The sequence below is a fragment of the Stegastes partitus genome, unplaced genomic scaffold, assembly GCF_000690725.1.
Source record: "Stegastes partitus isolate 25-593 unplaced genomic scaffold, Stegastes_partitus-1.0.2 Scaffold777, whole genome shotgun sequence".
In the NCBI taxonomy this organism is placed as follows: domain Eukaryota; kingdom Metazoa; phylum Chordata; class Actinopteri; family Pomacentridae; genus Stegastes; species Stegastes partitus.
Window position 1 is genome coordinate 182,674 of NW_007578508.1, and position 27,688 is coordinate 210,361.

General features: G+C 40.2%; 1 protein-coding gene across 3 annotated transcripts in view; it reads left to right on the top strand.

The window, feature by feature from the left end:
- The window catches only part of phkb (phosphorylase kinase, beta), a 133,841-nt gene that overhangs the window by 43,181 nt on the left and 62,972 nt on the right, over positions 1–27,688 (top strand). For all 3 annotated transcript variants that reach the window (XM_008292002.1, XM_008292001.1, XM_008292004.1), the window contains 7 exons: positions 4,200–4,263; positions 6,846–6,941; positions 10,810–11,007; positions 15,404–15,461; positions 17,604–17,681; positions 20,622–20,780; positions 21,463–21,557. In XM_008292002.1, the coding sequence (XP_008290224.1) occupies positions 4,200–4,263; positions 6,846–6,941; positions 10,810–11,007; positions 15,404–15,461; positions 17,604–17,681; positions 20,622–20,780; positions 21,463–21,557 (748 nt within the window). The remainder of the gene's footprint in view (positions 1–4,199; positions 4,264–6,845; positions 6,942–10,809; positions 11,008–15,403; positions 15,462–17,603; positions 17,682–20,621; positions 20,781–21,462; positions 21,558–27,688) is intronic.

A 27,688-nucleotide genomic window follows, 5' to 3' on the forward strand; every position in this document is an offset into this window, starting at 1 on the left:
AACCAGGAAGTAGCAAAACCCTGGCTTCATTTTCTCAGTGCAGAAACCAACGGGTGACGTCACGGAAGCTACGTCCATCTTTTATACAGTCTATGAGCTGAATACCAAAAGTGAATTTGTTTAGTTGTTTAGTTTTTTGTTTAGGAAATGGCGTAACTGTAGTGGTACTGCTTTCAAAGAAAACTACATTATAGAAGTAAATGACATGAAAAAAGGAATCGTATTGCAAGCATTTGGACAGATATTACAGTTGTAATACGAGTCAGGATTTTATTGGGAGCAGTAACTTACAGAGTGTATTTACTGATAGAATCATTAAATCAGCACAACTTGGCAAATACACAACCTCTACCAGTGAGTAAATAAGCTCAGCCAAGGAAAAATGTAATGGATCAACAGTTAACTTATGTGACGATAAGGATTTTAAACCACATGTTTAAACAGCAGCACTGTTCTGAGCCAGAGCCATGAGTTTTTGTTGCGTGCTCCTGAACTGATTTATCATCCAAGGTCGAGCTGGCCTCTCTCTCCTCCCCCAGTGTCTTGATAAAGATCCTCAATTTCTGCCATTGCTTATCTCTGGGAAGCATGTTTTTTTTCTTTCTCCAACAATTCAAGGATATTGGCAGCAGCTTGCCAAGATATCCTCAAGAAAAGATAACATATTCAATGTAGTGAAGAGGCACTGTATCTCGCACTTGTTGTGTTTCTTCCCCTCGTGGCCATGCTTTGGATTACCACAATTAGTGAGCTAGTTTATACATGTAGTTGCGTAATACCAATTAACATGCTGTATGCAAATAGTGAACTGTGGCAGGGCTGATTCAGAACGATTCCATGTAAACAAGATCTGTGTAAATGATCAAATTGAGAATTCATCTCCTCTCCCGGAGTGCCAGTGGGCAGAAAGAGGCTCGGTGGAAATGAACAGGAAAGGATGTGTTCGTTTTGACAGAGTATTCATTTATCCATATCAAATCAAATGATTCATTTTATCTCCTTCAGCCTCGTGCTTATCATCACACCCAGTCAAATGGATAGAATGGAGCTGTTTTATTTAAAGCAGCATAACTAATCTCATAAGCTTTGGGATGTTCTGCAGTATCCCAACTTTTAACGAGTTAAATGACATTTTATTACAAATCTAAAAACAGGGATCTTGTCATATGTTCATGAATATTTCATTTTGCAGCAGCACAAATTAAAACCATCAGAGTGTGAATCTCCTGTAATATACTCTAAGTTATTATTATTATGAATGTTTCCATTCCTGCCATATTGACTGTGACAGTGATTTGATTACCAAGTAAATTAGAGTTTCAGTCACAGTGGGGCCTTATCTTGTGTCAGAATCCTGTTTTAAAACCTGAAGGCTGCTTCAATCAATATTTTATATGAAGAATGGATCAAATGACTATGTCTGAATGTGAAATGGGCCTTGAGTCCCCAAAGGTTTTTTACCTGACTACAGTTCCCCCAACATTATAGAGCATTTTAGCATCTTTCAGCTGGTTGTTTGGGTTTTTATGACCTAAACTTAATGGTTTAATCTAGTCTCACTGCCCCCATAAAATCTCCTGACAGCAGAAACAGCTCACAACTCTTTTCACAGGAAACCCTCTGATACAGCCACAGTGCCTGCCCAGCACCAAACAGCTGACAAACACAGTTAGTGACCAGCTGGCGAGCATAGTGAAGCATGCAGCAATGAAAACGATATCTCCAGACACTAAACGGTTTGGGCCAATAAAGCTGATGGCAACTGTACTGGGACAAATTTCAATATAATCCACCTGTACAGGCTTAGACTTGTACATTATTAGGGGTGGGCTGCTCTGAGGGACAGGCTTGTGTTGTCATATGACAGTCCATGGCACATAGATGTTTGCATGGCTGCCTCAGCTCCTCTTCTGCTCCACCTCTTTGCTAATTTTTGGATTAGCTGCAACTTGGAAGGAGATGGGTACTGCCAAGGTGGTGATGGCTGGAGCTGCCACACTGAACTTTAAATGAGATCTTCCTGTGTATATACTTTCAATGGTTATAGCAGCTTGTTATGCTGCAACCAGGTGGTCAGAGAAATGAGGAAAAGCCAATTTAATTATTTTAGTTTAAAAAAAGAAAAAGTCAGGTGCCCTGTAGAAACATCTTGTGAGCTATGATGACATTTAACAGAGTAAAGAGTTATTCTTACATTCAGTGTTACCAGAATGCATTCTGTGAGATCTCAAAGAAAACTTGTTGACTGCATTACTTTTGCCAAATGGATTTTATTAAATATTTTAACTCCAGCATTGCTTCCATCAGTATTTACTACCATATAGTATACTTTTTCCCTGTTTTTGCAGTTCATTGCAGTGTATCTTGGTAGGACTGTGTGCTGTTTCACCAGCCAACTCTGATGTTCCTATACAACTCAACTACACTCTCAACTACATTTTGAAGAAATTGAATTTCATTTCACACAAATGTATTTTCTTCCAGAAGGGGAAGACTGTGGCATGGTCGGAAAGGCCACTACTTCACAATGATGATTATGTTAGTGGCACAAGTCGACAACGGTCCTTTCACTCAGGAGATCAGGATTCCTGCCACATGCGCGACCATTATTCTCATACTTAAGTTTTGTTTTAACCTGTTTTTCTTTTTTTGTTTCAATTATCATTCTCTGCTTAGGTTTAGGCAGCGTAACTGCTTGGCTGGGTTTTGGAAATTTCACTTTTTAGGTTAAAATGCAACCCTTTTCACAAATTGTTTGTAATTTCTCCTCCATTTTCTGGGTTTTCAGAATGATGAGTCCTGCTGCATCTGAAATGTGGCGGGTCGGCTGAAAATGAGTGTCAGCAATGAAATAAAACAAACAGCAAAAAGTCTTTCAACATGACGTGTTTGTGACATGTCACAGGCAAACTTATTCTGGCAGAAAATACGTTTTGCTCTAAACATAATTCCGAATGCAGTTTATTTTTGTTGGAATGTTCTCTGTGGGAGCGTTAGCCACTCAGAAACAGCTCCGTAGCACTGCTCGAGGTCTAACTAGCTTTTTCTGGAGGTTAAACTGTATTTCATTTGGCTTGCTCATTTGGGTGGAGTTTTGCTCAGTGCCATGACGATGGTTCAGATTTATCAAATGACCTAAGCCAGGAAATTTGTTCACAAGATAAGGTGGTAAGTGATTCCTTTTCTCTCTGGACTGTGATCATCTGTGTTTCTGTTTTTTTTTGTTTTGTTTTTCAAATGACCCTAAATAATGGCACAGTAAGCACACTGGAACAGGGTGTAAACTCGAGGACAAGGTGGGCCGTGGTGATTCTCGACAGGGGCCCAACTGCAGAATATGAACATGAAGAAGCATAAAATCACTCAATATGACCCCAGCTGGGATATGAGCTGCTGTGTGGAGCCACCCTCATTAGAGGAGCAGCAGAATACTGTCTGCAGTCCATTGAATGAGCTCACAGTCTACAGCAACATTTTCATCATGTGAATCCTTATCTCCACCTCTCAACTGAAACTGTTGCATCATCATTCTGCTTTGGTCCTGTTTCCCGGTATCACTGTTTAACCTCCTGTTTCTCTGCCAACCATCAAATCTCATCCATCCAAATGTCACGTGCTGACCGGTATGATCCTTCTCTGTGTGTGTTACACAGAACTAGTTTCTGGAGCTTTCTTTTGCAGGCTGAATTAGCCAGCCATTCTGTGTATTTTAAGCATCGATTCAAGCCTCCCTAATGGTATTGAATACATTTTGATATGTCAGCAGATCTACCACCAGTCATTGCCAAGTTTCCTGCAATTTTTCCCCCCTTCTCCTTTTCGTTTCGAGGGAAATCTTGGCAGGCTGGAAAAGGAAGTAAAATGACAGTGAAATTGATTCACATTTAGTCTGCATTGCAATCACAGTAGCCAGCCACCGTGAAATTCAATAAAAAAAAAAAAAAATTCTTTTACTTTAAAGATCCATTATCTACTGTAGACCAAGTACCATCTCAGCTTTATTAAATCCTGACAGATAGCCATTTGAGATTCAAATGTGATTCAGAACATTCTGATTTGTAACACTGCTTCTTTCAAAGCACCACATTTGTTGTCATGCTTGTAAAATACCAGATATTGTTTACCCCATAGTGCGTCAGGGTAAGGGATATCTGCTTACTGCATGTTTTGTGTAATGCCCAGTGTTTCTTATCTTGCAGCTCTGTGGGCCTTGCTAAAGCTGCTCTAGAGGCTATCAATGGATTCAACCTGTTTGGAAACCAGGTATTTGAATAATTCACATGCCCCATACACATTTCCTCCTCATACGAATCCCAAGACACAAGTGTATTTGTCTCCTGTCTAATTATGTCACATGACTTCACCTTGCATTATAGATAGACGGCCTAGTTTCTAATTCAAACCTGCAGCAGTCGATTACAGCTCCATACATCAGCTTGAGCAGTGCCACCACACAGCGCAAAGAGTGACTGACCTGAATTTATGGAAAGTTGCAGCTGTTTTAACAAGGGGACATCATCAGTGTTAATTAGTGCTGTGGTCCTTGATGGAAGAGTGTTTCTCCGAGTGGACAATTGACCATTGCGAGATTCTTTTAGTTTGTTTGTGTTTGTCTCAGCAAATTGTTTGTGCCGTTACAGACTTTGATCGATGGCCACAGTTGATCCTGGTTTTCCTCAGAATCTCACTGCCTGCTTTTTGCTAAGTCCATTAGTGGATGTGTTTCTTTTTTTCCTTGCTCCAGTGTCGGAGAAGAAAAACAGGGACATTCATTACACCTGCTAATGGATTGGAAAATGAAGCCTCCACTTAGCAAGCCTGCTCTCTTATTATCTTTTCTTCTTGTCTTCACTTGGGCATTTGCCAGAAATGGCTTCTGTAGCCATTTAATGCATCTAAAATGTTATATTATCACTGAACGCGGGGTTTAGGTATTACTGTAAAGTTGTTGTTTGTGTTTCTCTTCTGAACACCTGCAAAATGAGGGGTTTAACTGTGCCTGAAAATGGATTTTGTCATCGAGCTCAGCTTGTTGAAAGAATCAATTTATAGAGGTGGCTGCTTTATGATCCATGCTGTGTGGAGCTTCTGTAAGTATGAGTGTGTGTGTATGTCTCTGTGTGTCTCAGTCTCTGTGGGAATGAAAGTGCTACAAGCCTTCCAGTTGCTTATTAATGATCCCTATCAATCTTGATTTCCCAGCTGACTCTCATCCCTCCAACACCAAATTCAAACCCCCCCAGCACCTTAAACCAGAACATTTGGTACGTTCCGAGCTCTGCTATCGCACTGTCCACTGGCTGCGGACGCTTGTTGTTGAGAATTAAATTTAGCCTTTGTATGAGATGAATGGACATGCGTCAGTTTCTGGAGGTTTTGATATTACCACCCACCCCGAAGCCACGCAGCCGATGTAAAGAAAGCTGTGTGACAAATTGAACTGGGCGGATAAAAATTGATCTTGCTAGGAAGAGGATCCTTCAGCTTTAAAGCCAGTCATTAAACTCGTAGAGCTGTGTACACACAGCCGGACAATCAAGTCTTAACAGGTTCCACTTTCCGTTAAGGGACTGTCACCTAATTCACACCCACTTAGATGCAAGGATACAGCAGAACAACTTAGTAAATCCATCATTTTTTATTTTTTTAATAATAATAATTTGTGTATGTTACTGCACAGAAAGCAGTGCCAAGTTGATGTATGTTGTATTATATCATTATATATATTTTTTATACAGCGGCCTGAACTTTAGTTTTTACAGTGCAGTGTTTTTAGTCAGGGGGATGTGACTTCATTCTGAAGGTTGCCATTACTGCATTATATCTTTACACAGCAGATGGTTGTTTGCGGCCATATTAATATTCTATTTATGTTCTAAATCTGTCTTACATATTGCACCTTTGCAAGGGTTTTATGTTGAACGCATGTCTCAGATTAATACGTATATAAAAGCACATAAAAATGTTTTCAAAAAATGAAACCATCCACTCAAACGAGCATATATCAAATGCAAATCCACTTATCTTGCAAGCTTGTTTTTTTTTTTTCTCTTTAATACTGCTGCTATATACTCTAACATCATAAATGTGTCCATGAGAGGACCACTTCACTGACATGTCACACAGCTGCCTACCCTGGTGGCCAGCAATCCACTGCACTATGCAAATTGCTGAAGGAAAGCTTGCTGATTTGACTAAAAGCCCAAGCCAGACCTGTTTTTGGAAGAAAAAAATAGACTGGCAATATTCATACATAATGCATCTGACTTACATTAGAAACTGCCTAGCAGGTTGTGGGAATGACTCAGTTGGTTTTATGTAAGCACTGCTAATGGATGGATAAAGTGGGCTGGACCAGCTTTTGGAACCAGAAAAGGTTTGATCACTTCCCTTAGCAAGTAAAAGCCCCCCCACCCCCCTGCCGTCATGATGTGTTTAAGTGCACTGAATGAACTAACTACTTTATGGTAGCAGCACTTCATTCTGGTACATGGAGACTTTTGAAGTGATAGGATGACTATCGACTTTGTTGTTCAAGCACTCCCACACTGTACTTCAAAAACATGTGAAAGCCAAATACATCAGCCCGTTGTTGCTGCAAGAGTTTTGATGTGCAGGGGTGTCAGGTGTGATGGTGAAGGCTTTAAAGACATGTCATTTGAACCATTTTACTCGAATTAGGTTTCTTTTTTGCTATACATAATGGAGGGCTTGTGCACCTGTTTATATTTTGGGTGTTCACATGCAGAACATGAGTCTGTACTGCGCTACCTGTGAACCATAAATATAGTTCAGCTGTAACTGGGATGCTGTCTGTCTCTGTGTGTTTCTGTTTTGTGCTGCAGGGCTGCTCATGGTCTGTGATATTTGTGGATCTGGACGCCCACAACAGGAACAGGCAAACCCTTTGCTCCTTACTGCCCCGAGAGTCTCGCTCCCATGTAAGTCCACCCCCCTCCCTACTCACAGTTAAAAAAAAAAAAAACAATACAAATAACAAAGTTTTAATAGTAGGAAATGACTGTTACAGATTGTATACAAGGCTGCAAGCAAAAAGGAAGAACTTGCAAATCTGCAAGATATCAACTTACAAACTCTATCAATTTTTGTAGCCAGTGACATGGGTCTAGTTCAGGGATCGGCAGCTTTCAACACTCAAAAAGCCATTTGGACCCGTTTCCCACAGAAAAGAAAACACCGGGAGCCACAAAACCCTTTTGACATCTAAAATGAAGATAACACAGATAGCATCTACCGTTTTTACGTTAATGCTATGTATAAAAAACAATAGTGTGTTGCATTTATGAAATCAATGAACTACTACAGGGAAAGCGAAGTTTTGTTTCTGCATGCAACAAAAACATTTTGAAAAGAAACACGCTGGGTTGAAGGTTACTTTCAAACAAAATACTCAATGTCTATTTCAGTCCGTCTTGTATTTATGAAATAGAAACTTAAATTATCCACCTGCAGCAAAGTTAAAATGATGTCTGGTTGGCCTGCTGACTGCAGCTGGGACTGCTGACCAGACCCCTGACCGCCTGTGAGCACAACACAGTGCGTGCCGGCGGGTGTTGCACATCGGCCGATGTGACGCATATTTTGAGCGACAAAAGATTGAACACGTTTTATTTTAATGTTGCAAGATCACCATAATCTTCAAATTCAGAATTGCATTTTGAAAACTAACAGACTGAAAAAAATTTATAAATTTAAATTAAATACTCATTATTTATTTTCCAACACCACAAGGAGCCGCAGCAGAGGGATGAAAGGACCACATGCGGCTCTGGAGCCGACCCCTGGTCTAGTTAATGTCAGTCAGTCCACCAATCACAATTTTTCAGAGAATAAACCATACTGACTTTGGTTATCCCCTGACATTGCACATAGCTCCACAAGCATTAATAGGTATTCTGTTACCTTTTTAGCATCTTCATATGTTGTTGTTTTTTTTTAATATGCCTTGACTGAGCAATTCCAACTTACTGATTAGAGTTTAGAAGACAAGCATTCAGTCCTCCAAGGTTTCATGTGTAACAAACCTAAGAAATAAATGCTGTTAGCTTCCAGGGTGGGGCTCTATGTATCATGATTGTTCTTCAGAATCGGTTTAAACATCCATCCATCCATCCATTATCTATACACCGCTTAATCCTCACTAGGGTTGTGGGGCGCTGAAGTCTATCCCAGCTGACTTAGGCAGGGGAGGCAGGAGACACCCTGGACAGGTCGCCCGTCTGTTGAAGGGCTACACTTAGAGACAGACAACCAAGCACACTTACATTCACACAATTTAGAATCACCAATTAACCTCAGCATGTTTTTGGACTGTGTGGGAGGAAGACGGAGAACACGGAGAGATCCAAGCTGTATGAGGAGAACATGCAAACTCCACGCAGAAAGATCCCGGGTGTCCTCACCGGGTCGCGAACCGGCAAACTTCTTGCTGCGAGGCAACGGTGCTAACCACCGAGCCACCTTGCAGCCCAGGTTCAAACATATGGCTGAAGTACTTCAGTAGTACAACTTGCCATTGTGTAGCACAGAGTAATTTTACAGTGTTTGAGCAGAGTTGTAGATGAGCTATTGTTCTCAGCAAGTGGAGAGGGAGGCAACAGCTTCATGCACCCACACAATCTAGAGAAGGCAATAGTGTGTAGTTACATCTGAGCCATTTTAAGACAGTAAGAGAATATTTTCATGGAAAAACTTTCTAATTATCTAAGTTTTTAGTTGTTAAATCAGTGACCAAAGAGGGACTCAAACAACTATGAGATAAACTGCAGTGAACTCTTGCGCATACATTTATAGTCAGTGCAAGAAAAAGGCAGGGGTCCACACTACTGTGCTCCCACATTGTGTTATTGATAACTGCCATGCAGCATTTTCATCAATGAGAACCAGTGTTTTCAAATCTCATATTGTGTATATAGATCTTTCTAAACAATGTCAATCTTGAACGGGCGATCAAGTCAGGAAACAATTGGCTAAAACCCAAGGCAAAAAAAAGCATCGTCTCCAGACATGCTTGTGGCTGTGACTGTCTTGTTCTAAAATTAAAAAAGTCTCTTTAAACCATGTTTATTTAGAAAGAAGATTTTAAAAATCCTACTTTTTTGACTATTTTTATTTTCTTTTATTGTTAAAAGTCACTCAGATAAATTCAGATGTGTACATAAGTGAAAGTAAAAATGTAATTGTTAAAAAATGCCCACAGTTGCACATTTGATGCAACGTGCACCCCTTTTTTGTGGCTCAGAAAGCAGCTGTGTGCATAATCTCTACCAAATGGTTGCCTGCCTCACATATTTCAAAAACCTAAAAGGTTAATTGTATAGATCAAGCAAACCACACACTCCTGTCAGTATGTCAGTAGATATCAATTCAGCAATGTGTTTCCCTCACCATGCAGCCATTACACTGCCTATACCTGTGCTATTGATGAATCAGCACTGACAAGAAATGACAAAAGTGAGAATTGGCTGCAGAGCTGCAGGGAAGTAGAGCTGAAAAGACGAAGTGGAATGAAGAGAAGAAAGGAGAAGCAAAATCATTCCGTCTCTCCACTCCACCACTTGCAGACACTTAAATGATCACATCTCTTTCTCTGCATGCAGAAAGTGTCAGGCAGAATGGCCGCCATCAGCTTGCAAGGAAATTAGTATAATTAGATGATCAGGGTGGCGTTACAGGCGTGTGAGATTGACATTAAGGAGCTGAAAAGGAAGGAGTGCAGTAAGGAGTGAGAGACCAGCATAGTGCAGGATCATGTCAAGATAACCAAATTATCAATATAATATCAGTATCTCCCTGTAGCATGTCAAATCATTGAATTTCAATATTCCATTCCAGACGCATTTCATACCTGCACCAAGTGTGTTCTGCAAACTGATGTCCCATTTCACCTGCAACCACCGAGGATGTTAACATGTAGATTGGAGTTGTAGCAAGAAGTCAAAGCATAAAGAGGGATTAGCCCAGACAGAGCTGCACCTGGCTCCTCTGTGAGCTACACAGATCTGTGCAAATCACAAAGGAAAACGCTACAAAGCAGAACAGCTGCAACACACAGTCGACCATACCTTAAACAGAAATCTAGTCCTTAGCTGCTCGACAAACGAGTTCATAGCACGTCAGAATCCATGTCACTGCAGTTATTAGGAACTTCAGTACCTAGACAGCAGAGTCCACACAGAATATGGAAAACAAGCCTTTTATTTTTGGAAGCTGCCATCTATTAATAAGGTTTAAATATTCATAGCTGTTTGCAGTGAAACTGAGACTTAATAGCTCTCATTTCCATTGCTTAATAGAGTAAACCAAACGAAAATACAATGAGATTATTCGATGCCCAGTCATAGTAGTTTGTCAAGCATGATAACAATATTTATTCCTAATGACTATTCAAATTGAAATTTAGTCAGACAGTGCCTCAATTTCAATAAGACTGCAGTGGTGTGTTGTTCATAACTCGATGCTTTCACTCCAATGCTGCTAAAAGCCATCTAAACCTTTCTAGTACATGATCGCTGGAGCATATAGATGTATTTGCTAAATGGTACTAGCTACTCCCAGAAGAGACTCAGAAATTATGTTATATAACTGTGAGCTATACGTGACTGAGGTTGGGGTTTAAGTTTAATCACTATCATATAAATTCGTCGAACAAACAGTTGGTGTTATTGTAAATTAATTCACTGCAAAAATAATAACAATAATAATATTAATAGTGGAACAGTGTTTTAATTTCCTGGACTTCGTGGATGGGGTCTCTAAGTTGTGAAAGTAAACTTTTCTCCCTTGCAGAACACCGATGCAGCCTTGCTTCCAACCATCAGCTATCCTGCCTTTGCAGTCGATGATGACGCTCTGTACAGTCAAACTCTTGACAAGATCGTTCGCAAGTTACGGGGTAAATATGGCTTCAAGCGCTTCCTCCGTGATGGATACCGCACCGCGAACGAAGACAAGAATCGCCGTTACTACAAACCTGCTGAAATGAAGGTGGGTGCTGGTGGTACACCAAAAGGATGCTTTTTTTGGGATAATGTTCTCTCTTTCTATTCTTTTATACTGTTGCACATCTCTTTAAGTTTTACAAAATGTTCAGCTGAGTGTTATCATCTTAACAGTTAAAATTAATTTACATATTTGAATAACGTGCGATCAAATGGAAAAAGTAGGTTTAACACAAACTAAATGTAAGGGATCCAGAATAGATCCTTGGAGAACTCCACCAGAGATGAAAAGAAGCAAGCACCTTTACGGTTTAAGAGAATAACCAATCAGAGAGGTATGCGCAAGAACATTTTAGGAGTTTTGCAGACTGCTGAATAAACTATTGTGTCATGTCACACACTAAACATTAGGATGATGAGACAAAGAAACAAATGAAACATGGTATGGACAGCAAAGCAGCAGTTGTTTTGGAGAGCACTCAAACTTTGAGTTATCTCATTAACATTTTTAAGATTATATAATTGTTTAAATATATAATTAAAGAGTGATATAATATTGTTTACAAATGTACCTTGTGTTTACTTCAGGTAAACATTTGTTAAACTTGAGGAACATGGTTAGCAATCCCTAAAACATAAAAAAAGTTCAACTAGAAAGGGCTTGACATTTAAAAAGTTCTTGGAATGTTTAATCCTGCAAAGGTATTATCCTTTTGTGATAATGCTAAGAGATCTGACTTAGCCTCTCCCATTTCAAGTCTTTCAATCCCTGACACATTTCTCCTCAAATCTTAGTGTGTGTGTTTGTGTGTGTGACAGTGAATGAGTCTATCAGTGTGTGAGCTGGTGCATATATACTTATGTGAATAACCATGTATCCGTTGTCCTTCTGGAAATCCCCTGTGATCCTGTCAAGATGACAGTGCACTCATTGAAGAATCAGCTCAGTGAGCGTACCATGAGTGAACCCCAGGCTGGACTCTTAGAACTAAACAAATCAGTGCGTTAGCTGTAGAACTAACCTCCCAGAGAGAGCTCACAGAGGCAGATGAAGAAAACAACCAAGATAGATCTGCAAGTGCAAAGTGAGACGCAAGTGGAGTGTCTGACTTATCAGTTCTGCTGACTGCTGGAGAGTTGTATTAGGAGTTCTTGAGATTCACCTGGCAGCCATGAGTTCTGATGTTTTACACGACTTCTGCATGATCTGAAGAAGTCTTTGGGTGTGGACTGTTAGACACTTCTTCAAAGAGGATGCTGAAGTCATCAGCTCTAGTTTACTTTTTAGCTATGGAGATTGTTTGGGACTGAAAGGTGGGCCTGAAATAAAAAAAAACAAACAGAAAATAATTCAAAAAAGCACTGAGGATGGAAGGACCTGCTTGATATGTCACAGAGGGCACTTGTGGGGCACTAACTCTGAACTACTTTGAAATTAGCTTTATTTAATCCTACAGCTAATAGGAAGCAAATAATAGGAATTTCAAAGAGCATTTAATGCCTCAGTTCCTTTGAGCTCCATCCTGCCGTCAGTTGTAGCTGCAGGCACACAGATATTTATTGTGGAAGACACCGATTCCAGTTCAGTTTCGTATTGGAAAGCCAGCTGTGATCGCTTCTACTAATGGTAGTGTCTTTGCCTGTACACCTGCAAATACTGCAAGTAAAAAGAATCCAGGTGGTTACATTATTTATTACATAATACAGCAAATATTACCACAAGAATACCATTATGTGCTAATGAATATTAAAACAAGCTGCTGATTATTTTGATGCGAGAAAAGAAGCATTTGGCAGTTTTAGAGGTCCAACAGATTAACAGTGTTACAAACACAGCATGCAGAAAGTGGTAAGTAAAATGTTACGTGCTTTGAGTGATAAGCTGCCACATAGAGTAGTGAAATGCCATGGGAGTGTCTGACACAGTGTGAGTCTGTCTGGAGAAAGAGAAGACGCAGGTAGACCAGGTCTCTCTGCAGAAGACATTGACTGAAGTTGTTGTTGGCGTTTAAGAGAGAATTCACAGCAGGGCAGACGTCTGTGCTCCCTGTCTGTTTACCATTGACAGAGAGCAGCAGCAGCAGCAGCAGCAGCAGCCTGTGTGATAGACAGTTTTACCAATCAGTCGAGCTGCTCAAGCACAAAACACCAGGGATCCCTGCCTGTTTACAGCCTCAACGGGCCAAAAAGCACAGGCCTCATTGGGTGACTGCCTCAGCTCTCCCTCTCTCTTGCTCCCCCTGCCACTAAATACACCCTCCCCTGCTTCTGTTTCTCTTTATGCACTCTCCTGTCTTTCATTTTTCTCTCCCTCATCCCTCTCTCACCACCTGATAGCTACATTTGGTTCTCATTGCTGCAGAAATACACAGTTTGAGGCCATGCATATCTGCATAATCACAGGGTGCAGAAATTAACCATTTAAAGAAGAACATTTATACAGACAGTCATATCTGATCGGCGATAGTGAAAGCAGCTTCTGAATGTGAGTGCATGTGTGTGCCAACTCCACCAGGCATGTGTTATTGCATTAGGATGTAATCTCTGTTATCTTACATCAGTGAGGAGATTATTGAAAAAGATGAGGGACGAAGATAGTCAGGGCTAATGACATTTACAGATAGATGGACTAAAATGCACACACACACACACACACACACGTTTTGTATCGATGGATTTGAAAGCGACTAACAAACAACTGCAACTTATTTGACGGTTTTACAAGCTGACCTTGATGATTTGTAGAGCTTATACAAATTTGGTGACTCAAAGGAGGGTTATTGTGCAGGCACAGTGTTTTTGAGCTGATCCTCTTTAGGTGAGAATAAACATGAAGGGATTGGATTATTGGAATGAATAATTCTCTGATTCACTTGACTGTGTTTTCTGCATGTGACTTGTAACCAAATGACTTCAGGTTTATGTGTTTGTGTATGTGTGTGTGACAGTCCACACATATGTGGTGTGCACTTCATAATAGGATTTCTGGTTGAGTGAGATTCAGAGAATAATCCAGCAAGTGATGGTGTCGGTTCAACTGTTCTCTGCAGCTGCTGTCACATGCTGCCGTTGACTGCATTCAATTGACGGTCAGTCAGTCAGTCAGACATATTGCTTACGAGGTGTTTATATGGCAGATGTTTAATCAAATTAAAAACCTGAATAAACTGAACGCATATGCCTCCATACACAGTACAAGGGCTCACTGAAAAGTTTGATAAGTGTTCAATACTGCAAGTCATATACAATGGTCCTTGTAGTCACTGGTTCCCACCCCAACTGGACTCCAAAGGGTAATATCTGGGTTGGATTTGTCACAACACCAAGCGTGGGAGCATATTTTGGATTAATGCTGTTTCAGTCATGTCCTACAGACTAGGTGGATCTATGCCAAGGAGCTTTGAAGCTATCTTGGAGGCTAATGGAAGTCTGACATCTTACCTTTCGCAGCTTAGCGATTAAACCTGATGTGTTTAGTGTGATTCAAAAAGCATGGGCCTGTCTGTTCCAGCTAGTGTGAAAACTGTCAGTCAAACTATTAACTAACCAACTAGACCACAACCAAGCAATATGTGATGTGTGTGTGATGTGAAAGTGTGTCAGTCACAGGATTTGAATGGAACATCGGTAGCATGAATTCAAAAGCTAAATTGTGATGATCTTGTGTGTTAACTGCACTTTCTAATCAGTATAAACGATGTATGACATATACTGATTAGCTACAACACTATAACCACCTGCCTGATATTGTTTAGATCCCTGTCGTGCCGCCAAAACAGCTCTGGCCCACTGGTCCACAAACGTGGACATCTGGGCATGTTGTGTAGTGTCTGGCACTGGGACATTGCAAGTGGACCCTTTGGGTCCTGTGGGTTGTGAGGTGGGTCATCCGAAGATCAGGCCTGTTCTGGTGCATCCCATGGATGCTCAATCATATAAGGATCTAGGGAATGTGGAGGCTTGGTCCATCCCTTTGGACTCTTTGTCGTGTTCCTTGAGCCGTTCCTGAGCAGTTTTTTGCTGTGTGGAGAGCTGCGTTGTCCTGCTGGCGAGGACACTGCCATCGAGAGTGTTGCTGCTGGGTTGCGCTTGATCTGCACCATCTACATGATTGCCAAAGTCTGTCATGCCTCTGCACAGAGTCACCACAGTCCTGCATTCCTGTATCATAAACTTTCTGAAACTTGAGACATTCAAATGTCCCCCTCAAAACAACAACACAGCTTTGAATTCTGAAAAAAAGAAAGACCTTGAGAGGTAGCATTATTATTCCTCTCTGCTGTTAGTCTTCACCACAATGTCACATCTTCTATGGCTTTCTCTGTGCCATACTGTTCTATATTCAGTGCTTCTAAAGTTCTGCCAATGCTTTAAAGTCCCTGTGTCACTCTTCTCTGTGAAATGGAAAAGCAATAATTCCGTCCTTCTCTGTCTTCTTCCAGCTTTTTGATGGAATCGAGTGCGAGTTTCCCATATTTTTCATCTACATGATGATTGACGGTAAGCCTTGTTCTATTCACTGTTACTGTTATAATGCCTCAAGTGGGTCATTGGCAAGATAGAAGCCAGACTTACAGCACTTGACAGGGAACTGCATTTTAGTGTTTGCCAGGTTTAGAGAACTTACAGACACTTTTGAAAAGATATGATTTGTGATTTATTTATTTTTTTTAGAGAACCTAAGGGAATGGGCAGAAATACATTAAAGAGGGTAACAGTGTGAATTCAAACATCATTTAATTCCCCTGTACCTGTTTACACTCCATTGACATATTTATCAATAACAGACAATCTGAGAATATTTAGGTTTATGGTCCTATCCCCTAACAGATATATTAAACTGATCCAAATAGCTAAAACACAGTCAATAACAAAGTAGACAGAACATCAAAAGAACAGTAATGAGCTGCTCCAAAGCTGTCTTGTGTACATACTAGAACTCCGAATAGTTAATTAATGGCACCACAAGAAGATTTAATACAGTGTAAACCAACAGTACATATTGGACTCTAAGGAACATGCCTTCCCACTGTAGTTGACCATGAAATTACACAGACCTGCTTGGGAATACTTAGAGTTAAAACAAGGGCAGACAGAACTCTGGAAAAGCACATGCATTTGCATTTGTGTAACAGCCAATAGAAACGCCATCTACCTGAGCAGACCTGTGATTGGTCAAAGTCTCCTGTGACAGTCTAGATTTCCTAAAACCTAAAAACAGAGACAAAAAAAAATGCAAAAATCTAGTTTCCTCTCAGACCACTGAAATTACCATATTTTTAAAAGGTCATTGGGGTTTTCTTTGCCAAAAAAACCTGCCTTTCCAAGTTTTACATGGTCAGATTACTGTTTGGTCCTGAAGTATGCTTCAGTTGAGAAGCACACTCAACATTTTTTGAGGAACACCGGATGAAATAATTGTGCAAGTGAAATTTGTAGTAACAAAACCACAGATAATTTCAGCTCATTTTGCACACTCTGATCATCATATGTTACCAGTAAGACACATGATGATGAAGAAGGCAGCTTTTGATGAATCCATTGTGCACTATGAGCCAAGCACAAAACAGCAGACACATAAAGTTAGCAACTAAAATGTGAGCATTGTGGGGCACATCCATATGAATAATCCTTGTCCCACAAAATCTGAATGACCTGCATGTTTAAGGGTGCTTCTGTTGGACTAAAAGATGACACATTTAAAAGCAACTATTTTTTAATATTACACACCTGGTGACAGCAAGTAGACAGCCTCTACTTACTAAACACAGAGAAGATGGGTGTGAAATTCGAGTAGGAGGAGCTCATCACCTTTTCCCCATGCCTACACCTGCGCACCTCTCCGATCAGGGCAGCCGGACACCTGAAACACAGAATTAGCTCAGCCTCCCAGATGAGATGCATGACACCACTATGACTTTCATCAGAGTAGACTTTGTTTATATTTTTTGTTTTTAAAAAAATTTGTTGTATTTGTTTGAGGGTATTTTCTCAAATTATCAAAAAACAAAAAAAAAGTTAACCCCATTATGCAGGCCACTACAAGGTGTGAGACAACCAAGAGCTGAATTTATACAGAAAACGAACATACAGGCTCAAACACATGCAGCCATTGATCACTTCAGTGAATGTTGCATCAACTTACATTATTTTCCTAGAGACAGTCATAACTTGCCTAGCTCTAAATCTAATCTTATTCTTACTTTAAACCAAGTCCTCATTTTAAAACTGAATAATTCATGTCATGGAAACTTGCTCTTTGTCTCCACAAGAAGTTTGAATTTCCTTACTGTGACCATATAAACGGATCCATTGCCTCATAGCACAAGTAATACTCAAGTATGCATCCACACAAAGATAGAAAAAACATGTCCAGGTTCATGTACACACGTGCACCAGAGCCCTACTCCCACACACACGGATGTAAAGAACATACAGTCCCTTATTGATCTCACTACTAAATAGTATAGATTTGTATAGAATGTAGATGTTAAATATTTTTCAGCATCATATTGTGGGTGTTTAAATATCTTTTATCCACAAATTTTAATTGGTGTCAATAATTATGTGTGTGTGTGTGTGTGCGTGTGCGTGCGCGTGCGTGTGTTTGTGTGTGTGTTTGTGTTTGTGTTTGTGTTGTAGGGGTGTTCAGAGGAAATAAAGCTCAGGTCAAAGAATACCAGGACCTCCTTGAACCCATCATTTTCCATTCTTATGAGGGTGAGTAATCACATCAACACAAACATGTACACAGACACACATGCACTGACCCATGGGTCAAATTACAAACACACACATATAACTTTATCTCGTTTGGCATATCAGTGTGGTTCATTTTGGAGCTTTACACTCCCCCTTTCTCCCTCTAGCAGTGAAAAACTTTCACTTATTAAATGCCTTCATACATATTCGTATTCCACATACTGTGAATGGGACTCAGAGGGCGTCACATTCAAGTGAACTTATCTTTTCCTCATGTGCAAAAAGCCTGGCCTCTCTTGTATATTCACCTGCAGCCATTGCTGTGAGGAGAGACAGTTAAATGATAGGGATGTCAAGAGCTTGGAGTTTCTATTGGTCCGTTCATAATAGAACAGGAATAATTGGAGTGCAGAGAGGATAATGATGTGAGACAGAGCTGACTTCATTTGACCCAGATGTCTCCACAGAGCCTTTGTACTGGTTTTGTATGAATTAACAAAACTCCCGAAGTTAATTGGCTGGGTTTAAGAGGATAACACAAGCATACTTTTTCTCTCTTCTCCGTGAATGCTTGTGAAAAGTCTAAACCCACACATGTATTTGCTGCTGTCAGAAGCTGCTATTGTGCCTTCTGCTGCGGGTTTACCCGACCTCCCAGGAGTCATTGGCTCCCATTGTTTCCATGATACATGCAGGGTGCTGTTCTGGAAGGTGTGCTGCTATACAGTGGTGAGTGGGCAGCATTAGCTAAATCATGCTATCCTCTGAGTCAGTATTTTCCAGACACTCAGGTTAGAGTCAAAGTAACCCCCTACAGTTTCCTGGTACCATTTTGTACCCCAGATATTTGTTCCATCAAAAATTGCAATTGCACACTTAAAGAGGCCAAAATGTAGCCTAATAATCAGACTGAACTGCTATTTAGCATCAGTTTCATTTTATTTCTTCATGTCATGTTTAGTTGTGTTTTTTGTATAGTTAGTACAAAATGATACATCTGCTTTGTCACATTTAGTTGACACAAAAAGTCTGTAAGCGGAATCAGAACCTGTATGTTAAGTCTTTTAACCTCCAAACAAACTGTAAACACAGGAAGACTCGCTTGATTTGGTCCTTGCCCATATCATGAGTAGTGTACGGTTCTATCAGGAAAGTACATATGCTTAAAACTGTCATATTTCATCAAGATCACTTTATTCTTTAAGTCTCAATCAAAAGTTCATTAGAATAATAACCATTTGCACTATATCCTGGAAAAATGACAAATGTGACACTAAATAGCGCAAATGAAAAGCCATGATTATCGCAGCAGTGATTAACGGTCACATAAAAAATAAAAATAGAGTGAACTAGAGTGACTGTGTTTCCACTGAGCAGAGAGGAGACGACAAGAGAGACTGAGAGGAAAATCCAACCTACTGGATCAATAAAATAAATGCAGCATGGCTCAGAAACAGTGAACAGAGGAGCCAATTGTTGAAGATACATTCACCATGGTGAAATTCCTCCTGTGTCTCCCAGTTTAAAATGACCACCTTAAAGCTTAAATTGACACAATTGCTTTGTGTCCTGAGCACTTTTCCTCCCAGATGGATCAGCAGCTGAGGCCAGTTATGCACATTTTAGGAAAGGTTTGTGAAAAATCCACTGTTCAGTCCTACTTCTATAGCTCCGAGAGGCTTGATTGATGGCATTAGGGCAGCTTTTAAAAGAACCCATGTGACTGGTCCACTCACATGTTTGTGTAAATGCTAAGATGTAAAGATGTTCTTCTGAAGTTCAAAATCGCTTGAAGAATGACACTTGTGAACATAATGCTGTGTGAAATTGTGTGTGTGTCACTATTTCACTCCTGTTGAAGTCAATCTTCTGTCTATTCTGTACCAAGTGTTGATTCATTGAAACACACTTCCAGGAGGTGCTGTCTCAACCGAGTCTCCACAAAATTATTTTCCTATGTGACCAAACTGCATTCTCAGTTACAACATTAATACCTAACCCATGACATTTTTTGTAACCATTGTCAAGTCATTTTGGTATTTAAACTTAATCAAACTTCCAACATATGAAAGTGTCTCACAAAGGGTAATATTTTCATAACTCTAACCTAGATTTTGGCCTAAACCTACCCAGAAAGCGAGTGAAAACCAAATATAAACAGGAAACAAAACTTAAGTTGAATGGTACGTGTCCACAGGGGCTTTTTTAGACATGCGGGGTCCCACCACTTCCCAACATTGGACACTTGATGTGTGTACAGCCTGTCAGTAGCCTCAATAGACAACAGACAGGTTTTCTTCAACAATAATAATCCAACATAAACTACAGCTGGACAAATACTTTCTGCAGCTAACTGGACAAACACTTTACTCATAGCCTTGTATGGAAACTTTATCTTGTATTACATAAAAAGTTAACCTTTATGTGTTTCTGAAAACATTTGGGATGAGAAATGAGCCATGTAGTTAGGTTATCCATCGTCATTTCAGATCAAAAACAGTTAGTTTAGAAGTTTTTCTAGATTTTTTAGCCCAGCACACCACAGCAGCTGAGACCTCATCTTTTTGCAAATGAGTAGCAGGCAATGCCATGCAACGCATTGCAACGCAATGCAACACAATGCAATGCAATGCAACACAATGCAATGCAATGCAACGCAACGCAACGCAACGCAACGCAACGCAACGCAACGTAACACAATGCAACACAACACAATGCAGCACAACGCCCCGTCTCCTAAAACACAATGCATTGCATGGCTGTTCACATAGACAGTAAATAGTAAGACTTGAAGTGACAGGTCATATAGACATGTACCCTTAGACTAATGATCCCTTGTCTGTTACGGGATGCACACCCAGGTCTTCTGGGTTCTTTCTGACTGGACACCTTTCCTAATGTGTGTTAGTTGAGAAAGTACAAGTACACAGAGCTCACAGTCCTTGTCTCTCACACCAGGCCATGCCGTGATCCCCAAATACTACTATGTACCAGCTGATTTTGTGGAGGCGGAACAGAACAAGCATGGTAGCCAGAAGCGTTTCCCTAGTAACTCTGGCCGTGATGGGATGGTCTTCCTATGGGGTCAGGCCCTGTACAACATTGCCAAGTTGCTGGGTATGTCGATGTGTGTGTGTGCGCTTTGGTATGCTGACTTGAACACACAGTTTCATTCTGTATATTCTAATGTCAGTCTATAAGTTCATTAATAATGCAAAACTGATATGACCTTACAGATGAAGTCAGTGAGTTCTAATCCGGGTGAAAACTTTCTCAGTGTTGATATCTGTCCATTCTTTGACCATGCAGATGAAAAAAAAGAAAAAAACAGTGTTCGTAGACTTACTGAGTGCTATTCCAGTGTGTCCTGTGTACATTTAAGCTAGTACACAATCAGGGGGAAAAGGAGTGGAAGTGAGCTGGACAGTAAATCTGGCACATTCTAAATATCTAAATATGCTAACTATGTGCATATTAACAATCCTTTTCCAGAATCACAGCCTCCACCTTTAAGGTCATAAGGTCAAATGATTTCTTACAACACATTATGCATGTCAAATAGTAGTATCCTGTCATTTATTCATTATTCATATTAGTTAATGATTGTTAAAACTTCTTGCTTTTTCTCTGACATGAATCCTCGGACACAGTTTGACCCCTACGTTGTGTGCATTTGTGTAGGAAATCGATCTTTTGTCTTTGTACCCTTGTTTCCTTGTCATTGTGGTCATGTATATGCATGTTTATTGTCTTCATGTCTACCTTTGTGTGTATTTGTGTGTGCGTGCTCACTCTTCAGTGGATGAGTTGATCAGCCCTAAGGATATCGATCCCATCCACCGCTATGTGCCACGGCAGGACCAGCGCAATGTGAGCATGCGCTACTCCAATCAGGTAAGCTTTAATGTAACCATGACTGGCTTTTGTCATTTGGCTCGCAACTGAATTCTACTCACTCATTTTACAACTTATCATTTTGAATACTGATATTATACTACTAATATATATATATGTGTGTGTGTGTGTGTGTGTGTATGTGTATATGTATATATACATCGACATGCATTGTCAGTGCAACATTAGATTCAAGTGCTTCTTGTAAACATATCCATGTAAATATGACCAAAATCAGAACATTTAATTGCGTTTGGGCTATAAAGACACAACTTACACGCAGTAAGAAAATAACTTTCTGATGATTGTTTTATTTTAGATGTCAATTAGCACAAACTGCCTTTTGCTGTAGAGGCAGAAAGTGGACTGCCCACTCACCATGAAAAAAAAATGAAGTTCTATGTTAGTAATGTAAGTCAGTCTATCTAAGGAGCATAACTTAGAAGTGTAAGGAAATAGTGCATGTGCACAACTGTGATGAAAAATCACAAGGTCGTACTTGCTGGTTAAAATTTGCTTTGATCACTCTGATTAGGAGATTTTTTTTCTCTTAGAATCCAACGCAAAATATTATTAAGACCATGTGTTCAGCAATTACATTAGTACCTGTTTCTCTGCTACCAGCTGTGCTTTTTTAAATGTCCTCCTTCCTCACTGTAGCATTATTTGTTTAAAAATCAGGTTTGAAGTTAGATTGTTCTCATCAGGCTTTTTATCCACATACTTTAATTACGCCTCTCTAGAGTTAATCCTCATAGATTAATTTAGAACAACAAACAGCTGCATCAGAGGTGCATAAACAATAAGAAAATAAGTAGGTGGAGGTGGTATAAAGAGTGATTGATACTCACTTGAATACAAGATAAGCTGCAACACATGTTTAAAAAACATCCGTCTCGTAATATGTCCACATATCCAGTCGAGCTGGATTTATACTCCATTCAGGCAGGTAACAAGAGTCCTCCTGTACAGAACTAGATGCACAGTGGATGTATCTTACATGATCAAGGCATGTTGTCCTTTCATGTAATTCCCAACTGCAATTTTGCTTACAGTCTTTTTGAGAGTTTGAAAGTGGGTTGCACATGTGCTTGCATTGGAATTATATCGATAGACTGTATATAAAAGATGGATGTAGCCACCGTGATGGTATCCATTGGTTTCTGGACTACCTTTCTACCTCCATACAGTTGTTGTGAATGAAGAAATTAACTATTAAGACCAACACTGTTTTTTGGTACCAGGCATGCTTATTTCTGCTTGAGTTGATATTTTAAAATGTCTGTGGGGATTGACTCTCTTTGGAGCAAGTGTCAAATGGCCATTTAAGGAACTATTTTAGGCACTTCCACCTTGGCTTCATTTTTCAGCTCTCAAGTTTGCCACTTGGTCACAAGTGAATAAAACATTTCTGTAAATACTTGCATGTTACTGAAAAGGAGAGGATTATTGAGCCATGCTGCACCTCAGCTTCCTCAGTGTTGTCTTACGCCTGCATTTTCTACCCACAAACTCCACTACTCACCTGTGTTTACCACTTTGTTTTGTTGTTGTTTATTTGTCCTGAAGTTTTAATTACAATTCATCCATCATCACCTAAACAACAGAAGCCATCTTATTTACCTTGCCAAGGGCCGGGCTTGCAGACAAGGATTAAACCCTTTTCCTCGACCAACTGCGTCTCTGAATGGTGATCATGTCTGAAGTTTAATCCATATCTGAGCTGTCCGGCAGCTCTGAGCATCACACAGATGAAGGATATAGATACGTATACCTCGGCCTGGTGTTCATTCTCTTTGCTGTACAGTGTGGATTGATAAGTCCCACTTTGCTCCTGTATGTTGGATTTTGTTTTTGTAGCTCGGCTGATAAGACGATGCTAGAACAAGGCACACAAGAGAGGATATGTCCTCGGAGGTATGATGAATGCTAGACTGAATCAAATACATTGCAGGGAGAAAGTTCAGCAGAAAGAACAAAGGCAAAGAGAGCCAGTAGAAAAACTTTTTGGACAGATAGAATAGAGGAAACGAAGAATTGCCTCTAAGAGGTACTAATGTGATTATTTAACTCTCTTGGGCATACTAACATTCTTCAGTACGATGAAAGGCCTGCTCTCTAAGTGGCAAAATAGTCTGACTGTTTCTTGACTCCCATCTTGTCGAACCCCGCCCTCCTCCCATAGCAACTGCAGAAATACCCCCTGCAGTACAAATACTTGGTTGGGAATCATTGATCTAAATCATCCTGGTTGCTGAAGGGTCTCAAGAGTAGATTAGCTATTTATCAAAATCTGTTTTATCTGTGCATTTTTTGATTTTAGCATTGATTAAAACCGAGGGTTTAGTATCTTGTCTTTGTTTATAGAATATCAGCAAATCAGCTTAGTTGTATGCGGCGTGATTTTCTCAGTTGGAAAACAGGATGAATACATGCAGCTCCATTGTGCTGGCAGGATTGCTTTTATGAATTCAGCATCTAGACTCATATGCCGTGTGAGAAAAGCCTGACTCCCCTCAGGTAGGCTGAATATTTTGTCAAGATTATCTAAAATTTCATCACAGTAACACGGTGTTAAAACTGGATTTGCAGGCAGTGTGACAGTTCACTGTGAATGTGGCCTCTGATGGTAGCAGGCACCACTCAGCATGCAAGCCATCAACAAAAGCCAGTCGCATCTAGTTTGATGTTTTCAGCCACATGTGATCCAAATAAATGTGTGAATAGGTTTACTTCTTCATTTCTGAAAACATTGAAATGCCTGTGGGTTTGTAACGGCGATGAGACACTATCTTTTCATGGCCCTTTGAAAAAGAATTTAGGGTCAGCACAAGTTGTTAATGAGGTCATTAAAGAGCTGAGAATTTGCTGCCTTAACTGAATAACTCACATTAGTGCTAGCTGCACAGGCTAATTGGGTGTGCTTTTTTCACCAGTGGACAGAGTGTGTAGGTAAGAAACCCATAACAAATCCATTCCACTCACTTGGGCATCAAAAAAAATATTTAAGTCCCTCTGATCATTGATTTATTCCTCTGAAAGCTCCTCTCTGTATATTGAATATACAGAGTTTCCTACGTTAAAATGGCTTAGATGAACAGCACCATTGCTTCCTCAAAACCTACAGATCTATAAAGTCTTTGCCTCTCTCCACCTACCTCGCCCCGCTCGTTGCAGCTCGAGCACACCGGCCCAGCTACAAAAAACACTGAGCTACACAGTGTATTTCAGCCTTACATTTTCAGACCAGAAACCAGTTCTGAAGAAGACTAATGATACAGAAAGCTCAACCCTAAAGGGGGCAGGATTGATTTCTAAAATTGGTACACTGTAGTTTTACGGTGGGGATGCTCAGCCACAGCACTGACTGCTTCGTTGTCTCAATGTGTCTTCCAGCATGTAATAAAGAAAAACAATATATGGACATTTTATCATGATAAGAAATGTGGTTTTTAATTGAGGGAATTAAATCTTAATCATTTTACTGGTTCCTAGTCTCATTGGAGACACAGAGGAAGGGCAAAAGACAACGTGACACCCAACAAATCTGCTTAATGTCATACCCAAGTCATTGCTGAAGATACAGACATTAGGCCAGTCAGTGCAACATACACCTTCGTACACCTTCCTGACATGACAATTTCTCTGGTGTTTGCAGATGTACATCCAGAAGAAGTTATTTAAAAACTCTATTCCTTAGGTGACCTGATCTTTTTCATTGTCACTTTGTCTTCGGTTTAATTCTGTGGTTGGTGTCTGTACATCTGTATTTACAGTGCAAACAGAAACTTTTTGTCCAGACTCGTTTGGCAGATTCACCCAGACAGGCAGAACGGTGAGATCACGGTGATAGCAGCGCCACAACATGAATGTTTTAAGAGAGACTGATAGGTGCTGTCACTCACACTGTTGACATCTTGAGCTGCAAACAACTTGATTTTTGACTGTTTTTATGATGAATGTTTAATCCACAAACTTCTTTATTTGTAAAACTTTCCCAGAGCCTGAAAAGACATTTCTGCTCCTGTGACATGTTGCCAGTGTAAAGTCAGTGGGCGAATGGGAATATGTGGACAGGTGGAGACACAAAAATGAGCCAACAAGGTCACACAAAAATTAAGTTCCATCCTTATGTACGTTTTGAAAGAAACTTGTTTTTTCCCCAAGCAGTAGCACTGTGATGGCATAGGAAATGTGGGCCACAAAGTTTGAGTCAAGAGGCACAAATCAGTGACAGGACTCTTACCCTATAGCCTGGAGTTGGCATCCCATAAGGGAACATTATATTTGGAAAAAGTTAATTTCACTTACGGTTGCCTTTTGTTTTAGTTATTGGTAGTAAAATCTCATATTCTGTGTTTAAATGAATCCTTTCACAAGACAAACTACATGTTAGAAGCTTGGTTAGATTGAAGCACCAAAACTACTTTAGGTTTGGTAAAGTACCACAGTTTGGAATAAAATGTGAAGATTTCACAACATGTTAGAAGCTTCTCCTCCATTTTCCACTCTAACTCCATCTAATATATGATTGGCTGGCTGAAAAGGTGGCAAAGATGTGTTGATTAGAAATGTATTTGTGATGCTTCACGACAAACACAATCTGGCAGAAAATACGTGTTCCTCATAACGTAGTTGACAATACAATTTAGTTGTACAGGAACATACATTTTTGGGAGGCAGAGCGGAATGAGAATCTGCAGCTAAAGGCACAGAGTTAGGAAGCATCTACGTTTCATGTTATATCTCTATGACATGACTGTTTTTTCTGTTTTCATCTCTCCAACACATTGTGAGAGCCCAGGTGTATATTATCACCCTTTAAGCTGATTTAATATACTTGATAGCAGATAACTACATATTTCCACAAGCACACACAGAGCATTTCAGCACTACGTGTGCTGCCATTTAAGCTACGAGATGTTGCAGAGGTGTTCTCTCTTGGGTCTTAGAATTTCAGTAAATCCGAGATGTTCAGGCAGTACCACCTGAAAGCGGATGTGAATAGTGCTTTATTATACTGGAAGACATGAATGCAGCAAATCAACTGACTTTTGGTTTCCAAATGTACCTGTATCCTTGCCCTCAGCCAGGGAAAATTAGATGTGCTTGTTTATTCATGCAGCTGGTGCTAAGCTGAGCGCTTGCAGGGTCAAATGGCCACACAAATTGTGGGCTTCATCTTTTATTCCCGTCGATCCTCCAGTGCCTCCCTCACCTCTGTCCATTTTTTCTTTCACATTGCCTTTCACTATCTCCGCCTTGCTCTGAGTCTTTTTTCTTCCTGCTCTTTATCTGCTTTTTTCTTCTGAATCTCTTTCACTTCACACCTTTTCTGTCTCAGATAGATGCCGAGCTTTCATGTTGTGTTGCTTTGAGGCATGAGACGGGAAGAGAATAAATGAGAGAAAAGAGGAAAAGAAAAAGTGTGACGTAGGAGGTATTTGCACTTTTTTAGTTTATTGTTTTGTGTTTTAGGCAAGAAATATTGTGTGTACTGTATATGTGTGTGTACAACGGCTGTCTAATTGCCTTTGCATCACTGACGTCCAGTGTTTCGTCTGCAGGCAGAAAAGGCACATTGGCGTGCTGAGCTTTCACATCCTGTTAAGGCCTGATTTGTACATTCTGCCTTTCCTTCTCTGTGTGTAGCGTAATTTGCCTCCCATTTGTGTATACAAACAAATATTGTATGCATTATACATACATACGTCTATCTGTGCATATCACCATCTTAGTCTGTGAGAAAGTCTGTGTGTGTGTGTGTGTGTGTGTGTGTGTGTGTGTGTGTGTGTGTTTATGTGGGTGCAGTTGTACGCAGGCTTGCTTACGTATTTGTGTGTGTGTGTATTATTCATAGTTCCACTCCTTCCAAATGTTACGCTACCACTTAAAGTCCCAGCATCAGTGCGTTTACTGGAGCGAATCAGATGCTGCACCCATGAATAGCCTGCGATGTTGTACTGTTTGGTTCCACATACCAGCTTATATAAGGTTACCTCAGGGTTATTTGACATCAGCTCCAGCATTTGGCAAACGTTTGATAAAGAAATGTGTTCCAAAGGAGTTGGTGAGGTTGCACTCTTTAGTATATCCTATAAATACCTGTTTAGTATTATAGTTTGAGTCAT